The sequence below is a fragment of the Mustela nigripes genome, chromosome 2 (assembly GCF_022355385.1).
Source record: "Mustela nigripes isolate SB6536 chromosome 2, MUSNIG.SB6536, whole genome shotgun sequence".
Lineage (NCBI taxonomy): Eukaryota > Metazoa > Chordata > Mammalia > Carnivora > Mustelidae > Mustela > Mustela nigripes.
Window position 1 is genome coordinate 147,217,236 of NC_081558.1, and position 24,629 is coordinate 147,241,864.

The 24,629-nt window shown below is 38.9% G+C and overlaps 2 protein-coding genes and 1 pseudogene across 2 annotated transcripts in view; 2 read left to right on the forward strand and 1 right to left on the reverse strand.

The window, feature by feature from the left end:
- PLSCR4 (phospholipid scramblase 4) overlaps window positions 1-24,629 on the forward strand; it is a 45,381-nt gene that overhangs the window by 18,449 nt on the left and 2,303 nt on the right. Inside the window, 9 exon segments of the mRNA XM_059391782.1 lie at window positions 3,788-4,027; window positions 4,605-4,632; window positions 5,724-5,834; window positions 14,863-15,098; window positions 18,405-18,447; window positions 19,448-19,674; window positions 22,120-22,281; window positions 23,584-23,742; window positions 24,602-24,628. Coding sequence (XP_059247765.1) covers window positions 4,626-4,632; window positions 5,724-5,834; window positions 14,863-15,098; window positions 18,405-18,447; window positions 19,448-19,674; window positions 22,120-22,281; window positions 23,584-23,742; window positions 24,602-24,628 — 972 coding nt within the window. The 5' untranslated portion in view covers window positions 3,788-4,027; window positions 4,605-4,625.
- Window positions 11,414-12,064, forward strand: LOC132010161 (large ribosomal subunit protein uL23-like; annotated as a pseudogene).
- LOC132012158 (heat shock cognate 71 kDa protein-like) lies at window positions 16,042-16,621 on the reverse strand. The gene has a single exon (XM_059391783.1). It carries the CDS (start codon window positions 16,604-16,606, stop codon window positions 16,280-16,282), a length of 327 nt encoding a protein of 108 aa, XP_059247766.1. The 5' UTR covers window positions 16,607-16,621; the 3' UTR covers window positions 16,042-16,279.

The following is a 24,629-nucleotide window of genomic DNA, read 5'->3' on the forward strand; positions in this document are numbered from 1 at the left end:
AAAAATGAAAGTGCTCTCTGAATGTACCATGTCAATCTTTACAACAGTTCTGTGAAGTATGTAAAGTATGTTGTCCTGTGGTCTGTCATGATCCAGAATGTGTATTATGCTGCCCATGACACAGCAGATAACCTAGTAGCAGAACAGTCACTCCCATGTCACACAGCCTTTAGGGATACCTGGGATCCGTGTATCTGAGCCACTGTTCATACTACCTGGCATACATCACCTGCCAGCCACCAAGTCTGCCCTCCTCCAAGTATTCCACCTTCTGTACAAAGGATATCATCTCCTAGCAGTTCCATGTTAAACCCAAATGGCCAGTTGTGGTAGACGGACTAGGACTTTACAGGACCTAGCTGTTTTTCTTGTCAGAAGCAGAGGAATTGTACAGTGACCTCCTGCTTTCTTTTCTGTCCTCTCACTGTGGAAGGCACTGGAAACATGCAAAGTCCAAGGTTTTAGTTTGCATATGCAGATCCCCAAGACTTCTGCCTAGAAAATTTCAAGATTATCACATGTCCAAAAGTCCCCTTGCCAAGAGGCCAGGACACATTCCAGTAAATACTCAAACTCCAAAAAACTGACCATTCTCAGTTTCGTGATTGAAGTTTCAAATATCCATGGTGTGGCTCTAGAGTCTGGTTTCACTGAACTTCGCTAGCACGTCACTGTTTACAGGAGTGGAATCGAAGAGCGAGATACAACACAGCTGCAGTGTTGGAAGCAGCCAGGGGCCTCCCCATGTAAATGCTCTCTTGCTGTGGAATGCAATTTACGGTGTCGGGCTGCCTTGCAAAGCAGCAGACCACAGCTTCACCAGCCTCATCCTCTCCAGCTCATGTCTCCTTTCCCTCTTTATTAGGTTCCAGTTGGCTTAGATTCCCCTGTATGCAGCTTAAGCTCTAAAAATGCAGAAGACTTTTGAAATTAAGAGCTCTTGGAACCATACCATGCTAACTTGTTGTGGAGACTCAGTTCAGTTTTCGAATCTGAATTCCATCTGTCGTAAAGCCAAAACCCAGTCCCTTTTCGACCTATGGCACTTTCTGTCCTTGCTGAGTGATTGGGAAATCTGAAAACAATCTATTGGATGTTAAGGGAGGATTAAGTTACAGCATTCATGCTTGTACCAGCTGGAAATTATCCTGCCTTATGTAACGTTTTGGATAAAACTATATGGTAAACTTTATAACCAAGGGAAGAGAATTTGAGGTGGGAAAGGAAAAGAAACCATTACCTCAAAGGAGAGGGGGAGGGAAACAAATCCTACAAACACCTGCAGCCTGTGCAGCAACGTGTAGGTATATTTTACTTTGATGTTCATTGCTTTTTAAAACATTTTTATAATTTTTTTTAAATTTAAAGTTTGGTATATTTTTTCAAGTTGTTACTCAATCACTTAAATCAGATTTGAAAAGCTTTGCCTGGCATGGTTGAGGACTGTTATTTTTCTCTACATGAGATCAGCCTCAAACATGCCTGAACACGGGGGTTATATTGAAAGTACAGATTTCCAGGCCTGGACCCCAGCTGTACTACCTCACATTTAGGGTCCAGATATCTGTACTTCTTCAAGTGTTTACCTTGAACATAAAAATATTCAAACCTCTATGTTTCCCTAAATAAAACAGTTGTTCACATGTGCCACTTTTACATTATACTCTACCATTTGCCAATGTAGATAGTTGAGTAGTGAAGGGCGCATGGGTGGAAAATTTCCTCTTCACGAAGGCACTAAATCATCTGTTCTAACAAGTTTCCATCATGGTTTCTTCATTGTTCCCAGGATTAATGTAGAGAAGAATAACAGATATTTATTAGTTAGAAAGTTACACATAACATGGAATTGTCAAACAGTTCTTTTGTATCGTGAAATCATGTCAGACACATAAATATGCATCTTTAACATATATGTACCTTTTAAAGACTATTGAGAACCCACCACCCTGTAAACTATACATTAGGAGAAACTTCAAGCTCTTGGGGGCCATGACAAAACACTTGCCCCACACCCTATCTCCACATGTACCCATTTTCCTGAATTTTGTGTTATTCCCTAATTTTTAAAAAAGTTTCCCCCATGTATATATCAGAAAAAAATGTTCTGTTTCATTTTCCTGCATTTGGACATTCTTAAAGGATAATATGTGTTCTCCAATGACTTGTTTTTACCTTTTTGTTTAGTGTTGTAATTTTGAGTTTCATCTCTCTTGATGTGCATGGCTATAATTTGTTTTCACTATGGTATTCACTTGCATCATAGGTATGTACCAGAATTTACTTGTTCAATGTACCATTGATGGACATTGGGAATATTTTTAGTTTCTTTTTTTAAAATCTTTTAAAATGTTTTTAATTATGTTCAGTTATCCAGTATATAATACATCATAAGTTTTTTCTGTGGTGTTCAATGATTCATTAGTGGCGTGTAACACCCAGTACTCATCACAACATGTGCCCCTCTTAATATGCATCACCCATTTAGCCCAACCCTTCCTCATCCCCCTCCTTTCTGTAACCCCCAGTTTGTTTCCTGGAATCTTTTAATATGAACAGTGTGTCGGCGTATCTTCTGTATACATGTACAAGAGTCACTTGAGGGTGTATTCCTAAGAGTGTCCAGGATTTAAGGTTCTAGAAACCTTCATTTCTAAACACCAGAGATTACCATCATTGAAGGCGTAGGATCCATTCCTTGTACTCCTTTGATTGACTTGCAGTTTGATCCGACTTTCTGATGTGCCCCAGAATACTTTTTTTGTTTTTCAAGATTTTATTTATTCATTTCAGAGAGAAAGAGACAAAGAGAGCACAAGCAGAGGGAGAGGGAGAAGCAGACTCCCCACTGAGCAGGGAGTCTGTCATGGGCTCCATCTCAAACCTGGAGATCATGACCTCAGCCCAAGGCAGAGGGTTAACCATCCAAGCCACCCAGGAGCACTCTTCACTCCAGAATACATAGGACTTGTACAACTAGCTCTAGTTCCAGAAATGAGTGGAAATGTTACGGGACTGGTGGGGTACTGATCAGTGCTTGGCCAGACAGTCATTTTAGTTGGAAATCTACATACTGGCTTATGTCGTGGTGGTGGTCATTGAGTCAACTCAGTATCCATATTGACTACTATCTTATATGGTAATCTGAAGTTTCTTTGACACACCTCATCTGTATTGGTGACTTTCTACTCAGCTCAGACTCCACAAGCGACCCTATTTTGTAATCTGATAAGCAGGATGACACAGTGGAAAGAAAGTCTGAAAGAAACTTTGAATTTAGAATTACTTGATTTTAGCAAGGTTGGCTATTTATATATGAGAGAAATCATGTAATTTAAGGTATGGAAAATATTCAACCTGTTGCCTGACATTAGATAAGCATTTACTAAATTATAGCCTTAGTTGATGTTGCTCATTGTTATCATCCAGAACTCAGAAATCCTAAAATTCCTTTCTTGATGATAACTTTTTTTCAGTCTTGAATGAAATCATGAAATCTCTCCCCCACCCCTTGTTTCAAATCTCATCTCAACCTCTGGTTTACTTCTCTTGAGTTACACTCATAATGTTTACATATATATATTCTGTCTATTTAAATAAAATAAAATATACTTCTTCTGGCCTCTTCTTAAACAAAACATGCCTATTTTGAGCTTTTGATTCCCACCCTCCCCCATCCCTACCATTTCCCCACCATCTTCCTCTCCAGCACTATCATCAGCTCCAGTACACTGGCCTGAAAACCCGACCCTCATCCTTGACTCTTCTCTTTCCCTTGGTCCATCAGCAGCTCCTGTAGCTTCTGCTCCTGACCACACGTGGACCTCTCCAGGGTGACCTCCCCAGTCTAAGCCAGCTTCGGTCTCACCGGGATTACGGCTGCCATCCCATCCTCACTGTGTACTTCCACTTGTGCTCCCTCAAGAGAAAGTATAAATCAGCTCTCATCTCCCCACTGATTCAAGTCCTCCAAAGACTGCCCAGCTGCAGTTACAGCAAATCCCAAACATTTTGCCTCGGTCTTCAGGTATGATCACCTTGTCTCCATCTCTTCACTCTCTTCTCTTCGCTCCCTGGGTCCCAGTCACATCTGACGTCTTCCTCACCCTTGAGCATCCCAAGCTCAGTGCCATCTCTGGGCCTTTGCACATGTTGCCTATTTTCCTAGAACTCCCTTCCTGCATCTGTAGTATAGTGCCTCCTCTCCTCGTTCAAACAGCTCAAAGTTTACGCCCCAGAGAGGCTTTCCCTGAGCCTCCCGGGACCCCATCCATGTCTTTCCTCAACTTTTCACTTTGTTTTCTTTATAACTGTAGAATGTAGATTCAATCTTAAATATTTGTTAATGTGTTTTTAATCTCATGCCTCTAAATTAAAATCTCTAGCTTAACGGGCACCTATTTTTCTGGTTTATTACTGTATTTTCAACATCTGTATTGGTGCCTGATACCTAATAAGTGCTCAGTAAGTATTTATTGACATAATGAAGGAATGAATGAAAGGCAACTAGCAGCTAAAAAGATTACAGAATCTTACATGTATCACTAAGTAATAATAGTAACCATATATATCTATCTAAGGTATTAAAATGTTTTATTTTTCAGGACGAGGTGGAATTCTCCAAAATGTCAGGTAAGATTTTATGAACAAATTTCAGTAGGCTTTATTTATGAATTTTGTGATATTTTCTGTAAAAATTGGAGTTTTATATCCTTTTGAAGTTAGTTTTTATTGTTTAGCATTTGGAGAAACCATATATGTATATATTTATATATATGAACATTTCTATCTTTAATGGAAAAGGATTAAGAGGGAATTATGTTGGCACACACGTACTAAAAGATCTCTAAAGTATGTGAGGAGAATTAAGTAAAGGAAAAAGTAAGAAGGTAAATCTGCAAAGCGGGACAGGAGAAGTAAGAAGCCTGTGATGACAGCCTGCTCACTGAGAGAAGGACTCAGAGTCAGGTCTTGCCTTTTCAAGCAGTGCAAGAGATGATGGGAAAGAAACGCCACATTTGTGGGATCTGTGTTTTTCAGAGATAAAAATCAGTTAAGAGAATCAGAATTTTTCCTTATAGTGAGTACATGGAGACATGTCTCTGATCTCAACAAGGGGACAAGATAGCATCATGGAAATTGAGTTCAGTCCCTTTCTTGCAGCCATTACAGTGACCGAGATCCCTTTCACTGGAGAGGTAGATTAAACTGCCTCTAACTGAGTTCTATGTGGCACCACTGTGTTTTTCTTTGTTTGTTTGTTTTAAATATTTTATTTATTTATTTGACAGAGACTCAGAGAGAGGGGGAACATAAGCAGGAGGAGTGGGAGATGGAGAAGGAGAAGCAGGCTTCCCACTGAGCAGGGAGCCTGATGTGGGGCTTGATCCCAGGACTCTGGGATCATGACCTGAGCTGAAGAGTTTATGTAGGTAGGAATCAGCAGGAAGTCATCTGAACCACTAGCATGAAAGTGTATTGCTTTGATCATAGCACAATATAAATAATTTCTTAGTTTTTTAAACCTATATTCAGCCTGAAAATTCATCAATATATATTAATAGGTTAATATAATTAGCCTATATACATGATGAATTATGTATCTTTTAAAAATATGTGTATTTCATATTATTTATATTCCTTGATAAGAAAAAAATGAATATATTCTCTTATCACATTATCACTTCCATTGTGAATTATGTCCCTTTACCTATCCCCCCAAGGTGTGGTCCCCACAGCCCCGGAACAACCTACAGATGAAACGGAGAATCAGATCAAATCTCCTGATCCAAGGCCTGATGCTCCTCCAGACTACAATTCCCATTTTATACCAGGTGGGTTGAATAATCAGAAAGATTATTTCTTCTCTCCAGAAAACCATGCTAATAGTTAAGATTGCTTTTAAAAGTTAGTGTAATTGAATGATTTAGTAAATAAATACTGAATGCCTCCAGGATGCCAAGTAATTTACTAGAAATCCATTAGAAGATATTTGTAGGCTACTGAGGAAGGAAGTTAAACAAACACTGATGGCATTCTCTTCACTATAATGAAAATATGAAGAGAATGTTGTAGGGCCAAGATGACAGTAAGTGACTCCACCAGGGATTTGCGAGAAGATATAACTGAGGAAGTGAGATTTTTCTGGCTTGATAAGGAGTTTCTCACTCAAAGAAAAGGAGGAAGGGACTTCTTTCTGGCAGAAGGAACTGTATTTTTTTTAATTATTTTTATTAACATATAATGTATTATTTGTCCCAGGGGTACAGGTCTGTGAATCATCAGGCTTACACACTTCACAGCACTCACCATAGCACAGACCCTCCCTGCTGTCCATCACCCAACCACCCTATCCCTCTCCCCCACTTCCCAGCAACCCTCAGCTGGTTTCCTGAGATTAAGAGTCTCTTATGGTTTGTCTCCCTCCCAATCCCATCTTGTTTCATTTTTTTCCTTCTCTACCCCTCAAGCACCCCACCTCCCACCCCCTTCCCTCCAACAACCCCTCACCCCTGGCAGAAGGAGTTGTATACACAAAACCACAGGTTTAGTGGGGGAATGAGGGGTAACTCATTGATGGACATTGAGGGGGCACGTGATGTTTTGAGCAATGGGTAATATATAAGACTGATGAATCACTGACCTCTACCTCTGAAACTAATAATACACTATCTGTTAATTAATTGAATTTAAACTTAAAAAAAAAAGAAGAAGAAGAAGAAGAAGAAGAAGAAGAAGAAGAAGAAAAAGAAAAAGCCCAAGGTCATGAAAATCTGGTAAGAGACATTCAAGGGAGAAATGGAGGTGAATGGTCTTGAGTGCTGATTAAGGAGTTATACAAATATTTTTATAAGTCTGAATGCACTACTGGTGGTGATGCAGTGAAATGGATACTCATAAAGGTAGTGAAAATTTGAAAAGTAGGCAATGTGTAAAATTTTTAAAATTAGAAATTCACTGACTTTTGAAGTAAGGAAGGAAATAACCAGGGTTGTATGCAAATACATTTTGGTGGCCTAGAAAATGATAGATAAGGTGTAGCAACATTTCTCTAAATAGATAGTTAAGTGTATATTTAGAGGTGGAAACCATTGAGTTAGTCTGTGAAAGAGGAGAAAAAGCCCCGGTACTCACAAGATAATGGTAAAAATGTTGTTTTGCCTCTACACATAAGATCCGCAGAACTCAGTTAACCTCTGCCTTTGCAGTGTTTTCTGAAAACAGCAGGGCTTCCTTTCTCCCTTTTCCCATACATATGCATTTCTGGTCCTCATTATTGGCTCAACTCCTGCTAAATCCAAGGTCTAAACAGTCCTAAATTATAATCACACTGTATTTGACCATTTCTCTAAATTTACTTCAGTGACTGTCAACATGATCCACATAATCTATCTTATATTCATGGATCATCTATATACAAGAATCTAGATTCCACTAGAACAGAAATTTTTTTTAAAAGATTTTATTTATTTATTTGAGAGAGAGAGAGAGCGTGTGCACACACACAAGTAAGCAGAGCAGCAGGCAGAGGTGGGGGGGAAGCAGGCTCTCCACTGAGCAGGGAGCCCAGTATGGGGCTCAATCCCAGGACTCTGGAATCATGACCTGAGCCAGAGGCAGCCGCTTAGCTTAACCAACTGAGCCACCCAGGTGCCCCTAGAACAGAGGTTTCTAAGTAACATTGGTTATAAGTCATATTCTGTTTGTCTGGGAAAGAGTCTATCCCTCTCGTTTCAAAAAAATTAGCAAGAGCATAGGATGTATCATTCAAATCAAATGATTATATAAGTTGAAAAACATCATGGTGCAGAGCATAGAACTGAATTTTCCCTTAGAAATACCTTTAACAAAAAATTCACTATGATCGCCACCTAGTGGCTGAACTATATATTTATTTATGATGATTGATGCCAGTTGTGGCCCTGTAATGCACAAGAGGGAAATTGAAATCCTTTGATTACATAAACATATATATAATTTTTCTTAGAAATATAATCTATACTGAATAGCCCCATAATCTAAATTATAATTTTCTAATTTATGATACCCAATTTTTATTATATGAGGTACTTTTATGTTTAAAATCACGTGGCTAATATTTTAAGAATTAAGCAACTCACTGAAGTGATAAAACAGTGTTCTTAAGATTATTTATATGACTTTTAGTTGCATTGTTTTTAGTATTTCAGAAAAAGGGGGCAGGGATATCTGATTTCCAGTCTAATTTGGGTGCTCTTAAACACAGTTCTTAAAGGAACTGAAGTATATTCTTCATGACGAACTGAAACATGGAATTTCTTCCATTTGTTCTAAAGACATTAGGGCTTTTTGTCGTCTTTGTTTTTTCTCATGTAGTTCTAATTTGACATTGTTTCTAGTTACTGTTATGTTTCCTTTAGTCTCTCCTGACTCTCAGTCTCTATCAAGACCTGTATGTCCTCTGTCCTCAGGAACTGGTATTCCCCACGGTTGGGTCACTCCCCTGCCCTGCCTTGTCTCCCTGTCCCACCTATTCACTTATCTAACCTTTCACACACTCTCCTGAGTGATCTTTGTAAGATCACTTACTACTTTTAACCATTTAAGGATCTATCAGCACTCACCCATATCAATTTCCTGTGCTCTGAACTTGCATTTCCAACTGCCTATAGACCACTTCTCCCAGAAGGGCCCTAGACGTCAAATTCGTTGGTCTGCAATTCAACTTTGGCCTGTTGCACCATACACATACCCTCTACTATTTCCCTCCTCTGGAGGTTTCAGGGATCTATCTCAGAACTTGAGAATTTTTCCTCATATCCAGTCTGTTACTGAGACAGGACCATCTCTTTAATATTCCTTCTTATTGCTCCCCTTACTACTCCTTACATTACAGATTAACTTGCCTTCCATCTCTATTCCTGTAATTAACTTGCCTAATTGAACCTCATTCATGAAGGGTCTAAATGTAAGTCCAGTTGCTTCACTTTCTATTTAACTGGCATACAGTTTACTCTTTGCACAGAGTATAGATCTTTCCTAACCTTCAGTCCCTCCCCATCTTCCTTTCTGGCCTGTCTGCTAAATCTCAGTATGTAGCCTTGCCCCTTGCAATACTGAGCACCTGCCTTCCCTGTAAAACCTTTGCCTGTTGTGGAGGCACTGGCTGGGTCTAAAGTGTTAGCACTAACATCCTCCTCTTCCTGGGTTGGGCACCCTTCCTTTCCTCTCTAATCTCTTCACACACTATGAATCTACCTCTGATCCCACGAGTTACTTGCCGCATGATAACCATTCACTTAAAAAAAAAAAAATCTGTGTGTTTTCTGCAGAACTGAATGTCCTCAGACATATCTTTCTACATCTTTCTGTGTCTAGCATCAAACACAGTAGCTGGTCCTTGAAATGGCATTGTGGAATGTTTTCCAAATAGACAAATGTTTGATTTATTTCATGTCTTTGTTCTCAGACAGTATTAGAAGAAAGGGTTCCACAATTCATATGCTCCTGAGTGGGATTTTGATAACCAAAATGTAACCAGTAACCAAAATATCCCAGACTTCATGAGCATCAAAAGCCACTCTTACCTTTAATACCCAAATCACTGGAATCTGACCCTCCGTCCAATTTGCCTTAAAGGAAGTGCTGTCTGTCTTTATTTCTCATCCCAGACAACTTCTGGAAGTCTTGGGGAATATCCCCTCCTGGTAGTGGCTGGTTTCCTCAGCATTGGCTGATCCCAGACCACTGCTTTACCTATATGCTGGTGACTGCTTTCTCTTTCCAAAGCCAACTTTCTACCTGCTGAGCCATGTTTTCTGTACCATGACATCCTATAGGAGGTGTGTGTGTGTGTGTGTGCACGCGTGCGTGTGTGTGTGCACGCAAAACTTAACACCTTATAAAAACAGCTGCCAGCTATAATTGCTCTTCTAGTCTATAGTTTCAAGACCATCCACAGAGTCTTATTTTGGATGCTGCTAGCCTCTGATCTAAAGGCAGTATTAGCATAATTTAATTAAAGGTGCCCCCGCAGTAAGAATGCTTGAGTTTTAATTCTGACTCTGTCACATATTGATACTATTGATTCTTTAGCAAGTTACTTATCCTCCTGTGCCTCTGTTTTTTCCACTGTAAGTTAAGGATAATAATGATAATAGTCCCTACCACATGAGGTTGATACTTAGTTAACAAGATTTAATACATGTGAAGTAGTTACAACAGTGCCTAAAACATATTAACAGCTTAGCAAGTATTAACTCTCACCTTTTTTGTCATATATAGTAAACCTTGCTTTCTTTAATAGGAGCTCCTTCCTGCTCTGCACGGTGTCCGGGATCCAGTTCTTTGGGTTTTCCAAGAGAGAGCATTGTCTCCACCTGACTCCCTCTCTCAGGTCTTTTTCCATTCTGCAGGAGTGACATTTTCAAAAAGCAGCCACTGGTGGACCGTTCACATTTGTCAGGAAGTGTCAGTCCCCACCCTACACAGCTGTGTGGCATTGCTTTTCGATTATAAAAAGAGACCAGATTCCCAGTCTGTAGAGCCGCAGGCCCAGAGCCTGGGTTGCTTCGGGAAATAGGACCCCTTTGTGGAGCTTCAGCATCACAGGCCATGCTACAGCTTTCCCCGCTGCTCCCTTCCGTGCACTTACTTAGACAGGAGGTGAATCTCGGCTTCTGACACCCTTTGCTGTCTTCTGGACCAACATCCCAGTATAAGAAAACATAGATACATGCACATACGCACATTATAAACAGTAATTTTATAAACAAATAGCAATTTTCAAAAAGAAACTCAGGTTTACCTATATTTAGGTAAGATTTGTTTCCAACAAAACTGTTTTCAACCATGGTGAAAACAAACTCCTGTGTGATTATGCATCACAGTTTTGTGACCTTTTCTCCATCTTTTCCATTTTAGAATAGTGAAATGGATTCTATATTGGCTTTTTTACATTGGCTAAACAAAAGGTTCTTTAAATCCCTGACTTTCAAACTTCTTTTCTTTATTTATTTCTTTTTTCTTTTTTTTTTTTAAAGTAAACTCTACACCCAGTGTAGGGCTCAAACTCACAACCCCAAGATCAAGATTCATGTGCTGTATTGACTAAAGCAGCCAGGTGACCCCCCCAAACATTCTTGATGACAATCTACTATGACCCACAGTAAAATATATATATATTTATATAAAACAATTCATATATATTTACGATATATACACTAAATGTAATATTTCATCAAGTAATACTCAGCATAGTGAGTAAACAGCATATGGGCAATACAGTTTGATTTTTTTCTATTTTTTCTAGTGTAGTAAATTTTAATTGTGAATCATTAAATTGATTTCACAGACCACTAATGTATGTACAGATTGTAAAACACTATATTAGAATAATGTTTCTCCAACTTCATTGTTGATAAGAATTAGTGAAATAGCTTTTATGAAGATGGTGCCGAAAGCTTAGAAGGAAGCCCCGCCCCTCCCAAAGCCGAAGCCAAAGCAAAGGCTTTGAAAGCCAAGAAAGCGGTGCTGAAAGGCGTCCACAGTCACAAAAAAAAGAAGATCCGCACATCACCTACGTTCCGACGACCCAAGACTCTGCGTCTCCGAAGGCAGCCCAGATACCCTCGAAAGAGCGCCCCCAGGAGAAACAAGCTTGACCACTATGCCATCATCAAGTTCCCCCTGACTACTGAGTCAGCCATGAAGAAAACAGAAGACAACAACACACTTGTGTTCATTGTGGATGTCAAGGCCAACAAGCACCAGATCAAACAGGCTGTGAAGAAGCTCTATGACATTGATGTAGCCAAGGTCAACACCTTAAGCAGGCCTGATGGAGAGAAGAAGGCATATGTTCGACTGGCCCCTGACTATGATGCTTTGGATGTTGCCAACAAAATTGGGATCATCTAAACTCAGTCCAGCTGGCTAAATCTACAGTTTTTTCATGATAAAAAAAAAAAAAAAAGAATTAGTGAAATAGCTATGCTTACCTCAGACAAAATATACCTTAAGGCAAAAATTGTTATTAGAGATGAAGAACATTTTACAATAATAGAAGTGTCAATTCATCAAGAAGACATAACAATTATATATAATACCAAATTCAGTGGTTAAATAGACAATTCAGTAAATAAGAATTGGAAATTGCATTATCCCACTTACAGTAATGGATAGAACAATTAAGCAGAAGGTTGAAAGGGAAACAGAAGCCTAAGCAACACCATACTCCAAACACCAAACTAAACATAGACACACACAGATCACTCTACCCAACAACAGCAGAATATACCTTCTTCTCAAGAGCACATAGGACATTCTCCAAGACAGATTACTGATTAAGCCATAAAACAAGTCTCATAAATTTAAAACAAATAAAATCAGATACATTTCACAATGGAATACAATTAGTAATCAATAAAAGTTGGGAAATCTGAGGAAATTAACCCCACCCTTAAATAACCAAAAGGGCAGAAAGAAATCACAACAGAAAAATTGGAAAATATTTTTGAGGTAAATAAAAATCTCAGTATACCAAAGCTTATGGGATACAGCTAAAACAGAGCATAGAGAGGGGCATCTGGGTGACTCAGTTGGCTGTGAGCTCCACTCAGGCTCTGCTCTCACCAGGGAGTCTGCTTAAGATTCTCTCCCCTCCCCCATGCAGACTCTCCCCTTGCTTGCACAAATAAATAAATCTAAAAGGCACAAAGAGAAATTTATAGCTATCAACACCTACATTAAAAAAGAAGAAAGACTGCAAATCAGTAACCCAACTTTCCACCTTAGAAAGAAGTCAAATCTTAAGCCAGTAGGAGGAAATAACAGAATTTAAAGTAGAAGTAAATGAAATAGAGAAAAGAGAAGTAATAAGCCAAACTGACAAAACCAAAAGTTGGTTTTTGAAAATATCAACAAAATTGAGAAATCTTAAGCCAGACTGACCAAGAAAAAAATAGACTCAATGTATTAAAATCATGAGTGAAAATGGAGACATTACTAACAAGTTTACAGAAATTAAAATGTATCACAAGAGAATACAATAAACAGTTGTATGCCAACAAACTGGAAAACCTAGGTGAAATACACAAATTCCTAGAAAAACACAAACAGCTGAAACTGACTCCAAGAAGAAACTCTGAATAGAGCTATATAGCAAGCAAAGAGATTGAATTAGTCATTTAAAAATTTCTGACAAAGTAAAGCCCAGGTCTGGATGGCTTCATTAGTGACTTCTGCCAAGTGCTTAATGAAGATTTTAATACCAGCCCTTTATAAGAAATGTGAGAACAGTGAACACTTACTTCCCAACCCATTCTGTGAGGCCAGTATTACCCTACTAGTAAAATCAGACAAAGACATCACAAAAAATGAAAATTATAAAGCAATATTCCTTATAAATACAGAGACAAAAATGCTCACAAAATACTAGCAGTGTAGTAACCAAATCCAGCAACATGTAACAGGAATTATACACTATGACCAAGTGCAGTTTGTGACAAGTGTGAGAGTTCAGTTTATCATATGAAAATCAGTCAATGTACGTACCATATTAATGGGATTAGTATAAAAATCATATGATCATATTATTGGGTAGAGAAAAAGTATTTGACCAAGTGAAACATCCCACGTGATTCAGAACACTTAACAAGCTATTAGGAGGGAACTTCCTCAACCTAATAAAAGGCATCCATGAAAAACATCATTAGCAAAAGCCAAAAGAATTCCCCCTAAAGTCAAGAACAAGACAGGATATCTCTTCATGCCACTTCTATTCAACATTGTGCTAGAGGTTTTAGCCAGGACAATTTGGCAAGGTAAAGTAATAAAAGTCATCCAGATTGGAAAGGAAGAAGCAAAGCTATCTCTGTTTGCAGATGACATCATCTTGTATGTAGAAAACCCTAAGGAATACACACACGTACAAACAACTAGCCTTCATAAATGAGTTCAGCAGTAGGAGTGTAAAACAGTGAAGCCACTCTCTGGAAAACAATTTGGCATTCCCTTAAAACATTAAGGCTAATTCCATTCCTAAGTACGTGCTCGAGAGTTGCAAACTTACGTTCACACCAAAACTGGTACACTAATTTCACAACGGTGTTATTATAAATAATAGCAAAAAGGTAGAAACAACCCAAATGCCCATCAACTGAGAAATGGATACATAAAATGTGATATGATATGTCCATGCAATGAAATATTACTCAGCCATAGAAAGAAATGAGATATTAGTACTTGCTACACCACCGATGAACCTTGAAAATATTATGCTAAATCAAAGAAACCAGGTACAAAGGCTGTATGTTACATGATTTCATTTATAGGAAATGTCTAGGTTAGGGAACTCTGCAGTGACAGTGGTTTCCAGGGGCCAGGGAAGAAGATGGGAAATGACTGCTAATGGGTATGGGCTTGCTTTCTGGAGTGATAAAACTGTTCTGAAATTTCATAGCCATCATTAAAAACATCCCTTTGAAGTTACTGTCTTTGTGACCTTAAACAATAACAATAAACATAAATATGACGACATCAGTGTACAGTGCTAATTGTTTGCTAAGTCTTGTGCTGATCCCACCACAAGCTAGTGCAGTGGGTGGGTATACTATGATCTCCAAGGGAGAAACCTAATACAGAGAAGCCAACATGTTATTCGATGTTTCAGACTTTCAGAAATAAGGTTTCAGAGGATTAAACGAGTTAATATGTAAAGCCCCTTCCTTAGTACGTTGTTGGTGCATGGTACCCATTCAGAAAATGGATCATGTTATAGTGGATGTTGTGTGACACATACATTTTTCATGTAAATGGTCATTCTAACTTCCAATGTATTGTAGTGTTAATAGTGTCTAACGCTTTCATTGTTCTTGGATACAGGACCCCCTGGACCAGCTCTCCCTGTACCCCCAGGCTACCCAGGAGGCTTGCCCTTGGGATACTACAGCCCGCAGCAGCCCTGTGCCTTCCCCTCATACCAGCTACCAGCTGGTATCCATCCTATCCAGTACCAGCCTGGCAAATATCATATGCCACATCAGCCTGTTCCAATCCCGTGGATGCCAGGCCCTGCTCTTCTGCCGAACTGTCCTCCTGGTCTGGAATACTTAACCCAGGTACTCCACACAAGTCCAAATAATTTTCTGATGAAGTATGACTGGGGATCTGACAGAAGAGATCCACAGCTGGACAGAGTGGATGAAGGTGATGGGTCGGTGATGACAGAGGTCCTGTTTGTGAGACCGTAGGAGCGGCAGTCCTGATTTTAGAAATGTGAAGTGAAGAGCAAGTGAGTACAGGGATCAGTACGGCTGTCTAAAGGAAACATGTTGAATTTTAAGATATGCGAGGTGTCCTGTGGAAGAAGGTTTAAAGAACAGGAACAGAGGAGAAACTATCGAAGATGCTCTTTGAGGTGTCATTTGCATAGAAGTAAAGAGTTAACACCAAGAACAGCAACACGAAGAACAGAACAGTAGACTGTGAGTCACTGAGTGCCTCTGCCCGTCCCTTTTTCTCATTACGCACACTTTTCATTAACTACTCCTGCCACCGTCCAACATATAATGTAAATAAAAAGAGGAGAAGGGCTCTTTGCTTCAGGCAAGGGCTTTGCTTCAGGCAAATTTCCAGGGACCCCCTTCCCACAACACAGTGGATTCGTACTTTCCATTGATACAGACATTCTGAAGGCACCAGGAAATCTGGGTCAGAAACCGGGGCAGTGTGTCAGGATCATGTACCATATGGTATCGCTAAAAACCACATGTCAGAGACTCCGAAAGGATTGCTTAATGAAAATAAGATGAAGCTAGTCCTGGAAGTCCCTTAGAACCTATTGAATCATGTTCGGTTTTAGAAAAAGGAGATGTTGAAATACATTATAAGCAAGGGAACTTGTCGGTTTTCTTAATTTGCCTAGTTTTTGAATTTCTTCTCTTACTCTTGATGGGAGTTAAATGAAAGTATTTTATGAATTCTGTTTTCTCTTTCAGGGATGTTTCGAATTTTAAAAAAAGTGAAAAAAGAAACAAAACCAATAGGCATTTTTTTTGGTGCCAATTTTAAATACAGTTTTATTTAAGACATTGCATTTTCCACTTAACAATACAGTGCTTATAAAGTGCAATGTTTATTTCCTTTCCCTGTGCACATATTCCATATTCAAGTATCAAGAATGCCCAGTTTTTTTGCTATAGCAGCTCAACATTACAACTGCCATGGAATTTGCTACAAATTTGGGTCCTTTGAATAGTGTGTGTGGAACAATGCTCAACCTATTTATTCTCAGATTGGTTTAGTCAACCTCTTCAATGGTGGGCCCAGAGGAGGCACCACCAGAGGGAGGAGCTCCACCACCAGGGAAGCCTCCAGGCATTCCTCCTGGCATGCCCCCTGCACTCTGGTACAGCTTGGTGATGATGGGGTTGCAGACTTTCTCCAGCTCTTTTTGCTGGTGTTCAAATTCTTCCTTCTCTGCAGTCTGGTTCTTATCAAGCCAGTTGATGATTTCATTGCACTTGTCAAGAATCTTCTGTTTGTCTTCATCATTTATCTTGCCCTGAAGTTTTTCATCTTCAACAGTTTCTTTCATGTTGAATGCGTAAGACTCAAGTGAAGGCATGGAGGCAGATAAACTTGGTTTTAAATTCTAGCTGTACTGCCTCCTCACTCGGCAGCCTTAAGTAACTTTCATAACATGCTGGTGCTTCAGTTTCCTCATCAATAAAGTAGTACTAGCGATACATACCTTACTGGGTTGTTAGGATAATTTTTCAAGAGCTAAGGTTTATAGTGTGCCTACTATTTGGGGCACACAGGGTACATCCGATGGGTGGTAGTTTGTGGATGTTATTAGGTGAAACACGTATGCAAACAGAAGACAGAACCAGTCATTTGCTTTATCATTTTCCTTATCTTAGCCTTTTTACAATCCCCAGTGTAGATTCTTGTGCATCATTATCAGGACTGTCAAGAACCTGGAGCATTCAAAGTAGCAGGATTCTATTGTTTGTAGAGTATTGGCTTGGCCAGTGACTCTATCAGTTTGTTTGTCATAGTAGCCATAGGGTCTGATTGTATGACCTTCTTTGGCATTAACAGGTCATTTTTCGTTAGAATATTTTGCTCAGCAGTGGACGTTTTTATCAGCATATGTTTTTGAATATTTTTGAATATATTTGCTTTGAGTTCTAGACTTTAACATTCTGGATTTTTAAAGGAACTATAAACCACTTTAGTGGCCAGTTTTGGAATCTTATAAGACATGTTTAGACCCCCTCACCTGATTGTGTTTTCATGTAAGAAAATGTTTTTAATGAAGGAAGGATTGTATTGTATTGTATTGTATTGTATTGTATTGTATTGTATCTTCCCCATACCCTCTTGTAGTCAGTTACACCACAAAATATTTATGTCTAGCTGTTTTTTACGTTCTTTATTACCACATTCATGTACTTTTTTAGTTAATGTATTCAATGAATATTTGGTGAAATACAAATTTCAGGCAATATTCTGGGCTCAGGGATTATGAATGATCTATATCATCTAAAATTATATAGATATAATTACTCTGTCCTCAAAGAGGCTTATTCTTGTCTGTTAGAATATTCTCAAGAATGTCAGGTAGTGGGCCCATCAAATTCTCTTTAGAGTGATTTCTAAGTGAAGGTAAGATGGAAGTGTATCTAGTGGTGTTCCCAACACCCTTTTTAAGAGATCCCATCCCAGAATGTTTCCTCTCCTTTATCCTAACCCTAATCACATGCTTCCAGCATTATGGACCCTCTCCTGATTAAAGTATGTACCTAGGGAAGACCCTGCCATTAGTAGCTCAAATGAATGGAAGTCAGCGTGTGAACATCTTCCAGATGTACCTGTGAAAATAAAACTGGATACTCCTGTGTGAGGTCCCTGGCTGGCGCATTTGCTCTCTGTAAGCCACTGAGAAAAAGCTTCTTCTGTGGCTGGTCCATGTTAAACCGTCCTGAACTTCCTGAGCATCTCCAGGCTGTTGAGTGTGAGTGACACACATGTCCATAAGATCAGTGAGTAGGGGCTGAGCTAGAAACAATCTGTGCCAACACAGCTTGTTCTAGATGCTGTTACTGTAGCAGGAAGATGATGTTCTTCCATACAGTCGGTGTACCAGGCAACCTTATCTATTTTTTTTGGGGGGCAACTGTTTACCTTTTGAAATAGAACTGGAGAAAAGTGGTATTCCTATCTGGACAGCTCTGCTCACCAGGTATACAGATAGACTAATTTCACTCAATAACTTTTTTTATTCCACTCAATTTCAAAAAGATATCTTGGTATCAATTAATACATTTTTGTACCTCTCATCAGCTTCTTTTCTAACACTGATTTGATTTAATTCTGTTATTTCTATTTTTCCTAATTTCTTTGTTCTATCCCAACAGTTGGACAGCATACACGTCCTTCAGCATTTTGAGCCTCTGGAAAGTATGTATAATTTCATAATGTTCAGCAGTATTTGAATCAGGTGGAAATTTGCATCACCCCATATCTAGTTCCTTATTAATATAGATCATTTCTTAATGGTTCAAAGAGAAAAGACTATCTTCTTTTACTCTTTCTTCAAGAAAGTATAAAGGGAATTATTTTGTATAATTGTATCTATTTATGTATCATACCTAATAAGTTCTTAGGCTTGAAAAAGATATTTTATATGGTCACCCCCCCCAACACTCTATTTTGCATATTCATCTTTCATGGAAAAGGAAAAGAAGGAGCCAAGAGACTAAATGAGTTAGCCAGGGGCATAACAGTCAGCTAATCAGTGGTAGAGCTGGAAATAGAATCTAAATTTGCTAAGTTCTGGTCCACTGCCCTTGGTTTAGAAGTAAAAAGAAATCACAGTAAACATACTGCTTAATCTCAGTTCATCCTCACTGGATTCCTGACCTTCACTTTGCCACCAGATCTGCACATTCATGTGACCACCACACAGAGCTTCGGAGCTTCCTTGGTTCATTTTCTTATTTGGAATTAGAAATGACTCTGACCGTCTCAGTATATTTCTTGAGCTGACTACTTGATGGTAAAATGTATAATTTCATTTAAATGGTTTTATAATTAAAGTTTTCTAAATTCAGGTACTCCAGGAATATAGTTTTAGTCTTTGCATTTATGTGGAAAAGTTTAAAAATCATTTTATACTACCTCCTTAAAAGAAATGTTTTAGATTACTAAAATTACTAAATACGTATTTAGATACGTACTCAATACGTATTTAGATACGTACTAAATACGTAATCAAAATTACTAAATACGTATTGGGTGTCTGAATTATTTTGGTGACCTAATCAGTTGTAATATTTCACTTTAAATTTTTAAAAAGCTGTTTTGCTTTAATCCCCTAAGAAATACTATAGAAGGACTTCTTGAGGCCCATTTTAACTGCTTCTAATTTAAAGTGTCTTTCTCATTTTATTATTTTTAGTGATGACATCTTTTGAAACTAATAATAGATACGATATTAAAAACAGTCTGGACCAGATGGTTTACATCGTAACTGAAGACACAGACGACTTTACCAGAAATGCTTACCGGACTCTAAGGCCCTTTGTCCTCCGGGTCACCGACTGTATGGGCCGAGAAATCATGACGATGCAGAGACCTTTCAGATGTACCTGCTGTTGCCTCTGTTGTCCCTCCGCCAGGCAAGAGGTCAGAGAATGCAGGTCTTATCCCTGGTTTCTTCCTGATCCAAGTCTTCACAGCATCCTTTTGCTCCTTCCAGAATGACACAGGAGGGGATTGTCACTGGCTCTGATGATCAGATTGAAAGAAGAGAGTGGGGGTAGGGGGAAGCCACATTGTCTCATGCAAGAAAAAACGCAGAGGGCTTTTTCTTGTGGATTCTTGCCTTCCAGTGCTAGTTGGGGGGGGGGGGGGGTCAAGCACAAATTAGGGTTATTTATTCAGTGACCATAATTCTGTCAGTTGTGTCTAGTGAATTGGAAATGTATTTATGACCTAAAACAGAAGTCACACACATTTGTCTACATGTAGCTATGTATCCCCAGATAAGATGTCGCTAGACATCATCGAATACTTTTAGAATTGGAAGAGACCTTGGATGACTTCACACTCCGCATCCCAGTCCATACTTGCCACAGATAAAGAAGGGGTGGCTCAGAAAGATGAAGTGCCTGGTGAGGTTACAGTCCCCTGAGGGCCAGACCTACAGAGCAGGCGTTCTGAGTTACAGTTGGGTTCCTTGTCTACAACCCGTGTGGCTCTAGGAAAGCTGTTTGCTGTAGGGAAAGAAGCAGCTTTAGTGAGTGGTCCACCAGAATTTTGAATTCCAGATATGTCACCTACTTAAATTGTGCAATTTACTTAACTTCTTTGGGCCTCAGTGCTCTGGTACATAAATATGCACAACAATACCCCATAGGATTCCTGGGATATTTTAAAGACATAGTAAGTGCCAGCACATACTAAATGTTTATTTACAACCTTTTCTGTGTTTTGATTTCCTGTAAGATGGAGGTAATAATAGCACCTGTAAACAGGATTGCTTTGAAGATTAAGTAGTAAATAAAAGTTAACTGTTCATTACAGACCTGGCAGATAGTACAGTGCTCAGGGAACGTTGTTCCCAGGTGTCTTCTTCCTCTATCATTACTGATCCTCTATCATTACTGATAGATGGCCTGATAGTTGAGATGAATCTTCACCTTTAATTCTTAGTCCTTTGGGATATACTAGGAATTCTTCATATTCATGAGTTGGGTTTTCCTCACAAATGAAATTTTTTTTTTAAGATTTTATTTATTTATTTGACAAAGAGAGACATAGCGAGAGAGAGGGAATGCAAGCAGGGGGAGTGAGAGAGGGGGAAGCAGGCTTACCGCTGTGCCAGAGCCTGACGCAGGACTCCATCCTGGGACCCTGGGATCATGACCTGAGGCGAAGGCAGATGCTTAATAGACTGAGTCACCCAAGCATCCTTCAAATAAATCTTTAAATAATTTACTTGTATATAGTTTAGTGGGTTTTTTTTTTTAGCTCTTAGGCCTATACTTGTAAAAGATCTTAATGCTAGGCAGCTATCAAATGTGTATGTTTATGTATATGTGTGAATATATATATATATATGAACAGTTACATCTTTTTTAAAATATTATATCTTTACTTGACAGTTCATGAAGCTATGTAGTCCTGCCCCATGCTGAGACCTAGTGGACTCAAAACTCTTAGAAAACTATATATGACACCAGAAAAGCTACCAGTAGAACTTTACCTCTGGGCTTTTACTAAATAGTTTAATTTTGTGACTCTTGTTATTAATCAATATGAAGATCTTAGTTCTTTACAAAGGAATATTATAAAGATGTTTAGCTAAAACAGGGCCATGGACAATTTTGAAACTCTTTTTATAGATGGCTTTATAGGGGCTCCTGGGTGGCTCAGTAGGTTAGATGTCTGCGTTTGGCTCAGGTCATGATCCTGGGGTCCTGGGATCCAGTCCCATATCAGACTCCCTGCTCAGTGAGGTGCCTGCTTCTCCCTCTCGCTCTGCTGTGCTCTCTGTCAGTTTGTCAAATAAACAAATAAAATGGCTTTATATATTCACTCACACATTCTGTTGTTTTCACAATATTCAGTTTTCAGAATGCCTCTTTTTCTGTTTTCTCTTATAATTGTCTTGTCTGAGATTCAAATCTAAGACGTTACCTTGCTACTTTGTCATGAATTGTGCCAGAAGACATGAGACACCTAGAGCAGAGACAAAGAACATTACTACAGCACAGTAAACAGCGTGAGTGCCATGAGCAGTATGTTGGGGTCAGTCCCCTTGCTCCCAAGGTCTATAGGGTTGAATCAGCAGAGCCCAAGCAGGTGCTGCATACAGCTGAGCAATACTGAGCTTTGAGAACTGTCCCTTATAGGAAGCAATCCTTTTGTTCCCATGGAAAAGGTGACCTCAGCTCTCCAGGCTGATCTCACCTACAGCCATAAGAGCAAGCCTGGGTAAAATGGAAGACTCTCTACTAGTAACATTGTTTCTAGTCCTTGAAAGACCTCAGAGCACATCTAGGTGGTGTGTCCACGTATATACATCGGTGCATAGCTTCCTCCCCTCTCTCACTTCCTCATTTGCAGCTGGAGGTACAGTGTCCTCCCGGTGTCACCATTGGCTTTGTTGCGGAACACTGGAACCTGTGCAGGGCAGTTTACAGCATCCAGAATGAGAAGAAAGACAATGTGTTGAGAGTGCGCGGGCCATGTTCAACCTATGGCTGTGGTTCAGATTCAGTTTTTGAGGTAAACAAGTGTAAAAATGACATTTTTACTAGATTTCTATATGTACTAACAGACCTTGGAATGAGTTGGTTTCAGATTATGTTTTCATGTGAATGAATAAAACAGAATGAGGAAAGGGCTATTGGTTGACATCAAATCATTTTCAAAGTATTGTTAGTGGATTGCTTACAGTTTTCCAAAGTGTGAGCTACTTTTTTTATGATTTCAGTGTTTGATAAAGATAAGAAGAAACCATTTAAAACACTAAACCTGAAAGTAAATAGCCCAACTGAATCCATTTCTTTCTTCTTGGTCATATTTAATTAACCATTTTTACCAACAATTTGCAGGATTGGGATGTAGGTCCTGAGTGATGAAAGTACCCCACATATCACAGGACATTTGGAGTACCCCGAGATTATACACATTGTTTATTTGCATGGTAGAAATTGTCTCTGTCCTTATGAGATAGGATAAAACTCGTAATAGGTTATATTTTCTCAGAAAAATGAAAAATCCTCTTGTTTTGCCTCTATCTCAGTGACTCCAAAATAAGTGCTTATTATCTTACAAATCTGACAAAGGAGATTCCTAGAAATATTTCCTGAGCTTCTTAGAGAATCCTTCTTGAATGCCTTGCAATTTCAGCAAGCTTCATTATCTCAATTTGTTCATTCATATATTTCCTATGGCACCCAATAAACTTTTTTTTTAGTTCTTCAAGTATTGCTTATTTATTAAAAGACCATTGTAGAGAAATAGAAAAATATAGATAAGCCAAATTTTAGGGACAGGCGTATAGGGTCATTTTGATCCCCCAAAGTTAGTATTTGGGAGTTGTCCCTCTGGCAAGTGCCAGAATCCCCCTTTTGGAAGCTGAAGCCCCTCAGAAATCTTACATGCTTTAAGAAGACAGGGTGGATTTGGCACACAGAAACTTGAATGATCACTTGAAGTTTGTGAAGTACATAGAACTGTGCTTCCTTACTTTTGCTTATGTGTTTCCCTAGACTGTAGAGACTCCTTCCCAGTTCCCACCCTTTACTGTATGAAAAAGAACTTCAGAATCAATTCAAATCATGCCTCATTTGAGGATGAAGAAAGAGCACCAGCCCCCAAACTGTCAGATATACCCCCGCTCAGTTATTAACCAGTTGCAAGGCACTTAAGCCTTCTTGGCCATGATTCCTTATTACTTTACAGTAATTTATTACTTCCTGTCCTGTATTTATGCGATGGCAGTGCAAGCTGCTTCTAAGTAGAAGAATGAAATGTATTATAATATTTTTCAATCATCCTAAAGTCACATTCTTATCTTTCTAGGTCAAATCCCTTGACGGCATGTCCAGCATCGGCAGCATTATTAGGAAGTGGAACGGTCTCTTATCAGCAATGGGGGACGCTGACCACTTTGAAATTCACTTCCCATTAGATCTGGACGTGAAGATGAAAGCCATGATTTTTGGAGCTTGCTTCCTCATTGTAAGTGTTGCTTTTGAGTTGTCTTGAGAGAATCACTCTTTGTGATGCGATGCAGTGTAGTGTAAGAGACAGGCAGTAAGCTTTGAAACTAGGACAGTGTCTGTCTCTACTGCTGACTAGTTGCGTATTTTGCAAAGCGGTTAGCACTTTCAGGCCTCACTTGCCTTACGTATAAAATGGAGATAAAAATACTTACATTGTTCAGGGCACTGAACATGAGCTATCATAGGAGTAGAGGGCCAGAAGAGTACTTGGAGAATATGGGGCATCCAGTGGGTCTACCTGTCCTCATTGCATGTCTTTTCCATTACTTAAAGATGCCTAGCCTATGACTTCTTAATGAAATAAATAACCCAAAGCTGATGTCCCATTTCCCCCACCCCGTACCTCTCTGTCAGTGGGCTCCTTGGTGTTGTATCTTCCTTCGATTTATTTAGGTACAGTTCCCTTGCTGTAACCCTGACTGATCAGTGGTTACATGGAAATAAAATGGATATATTTACCTTCAAGATGTAGCTAACATATTACAGTTGGTATATTTAACGTATTTAATATTGATTGTCCAGTTTTTCTTCCTTTTAACAATGAAGATTTTGTTAATCGGAATCCCCAAATGGAGATATTACTGGTTACCAGCAGTTCCAAGTCTGTAATTGCTGGTCTTCATATTAGGTCCTTTTCATAAAGGTTTTATTAGATTTATTTATTCTTAATTAGAATCAGGGTCACCTGATAAATTATGAGGATAATACTTCATGATTTGCATCTAATTATGTATGTATCTATATATATACAGTTATCTTTCTCTATATATAATATATATAAATATATGTATCTATAATTATTTTTCTAATTTCAGGACTTCATGTATTTTGAAAGGTCCCCAC

Excerpts from the sequence above, each read along its gene's own strand:
- LOC132012158 (XM_059391783.1), bottom strand. The coding sequence starts at position 16,606 with ATGCCTTCACTTGAGTCTTACGCATTCAACATGAAAGAAACTGTTGAA.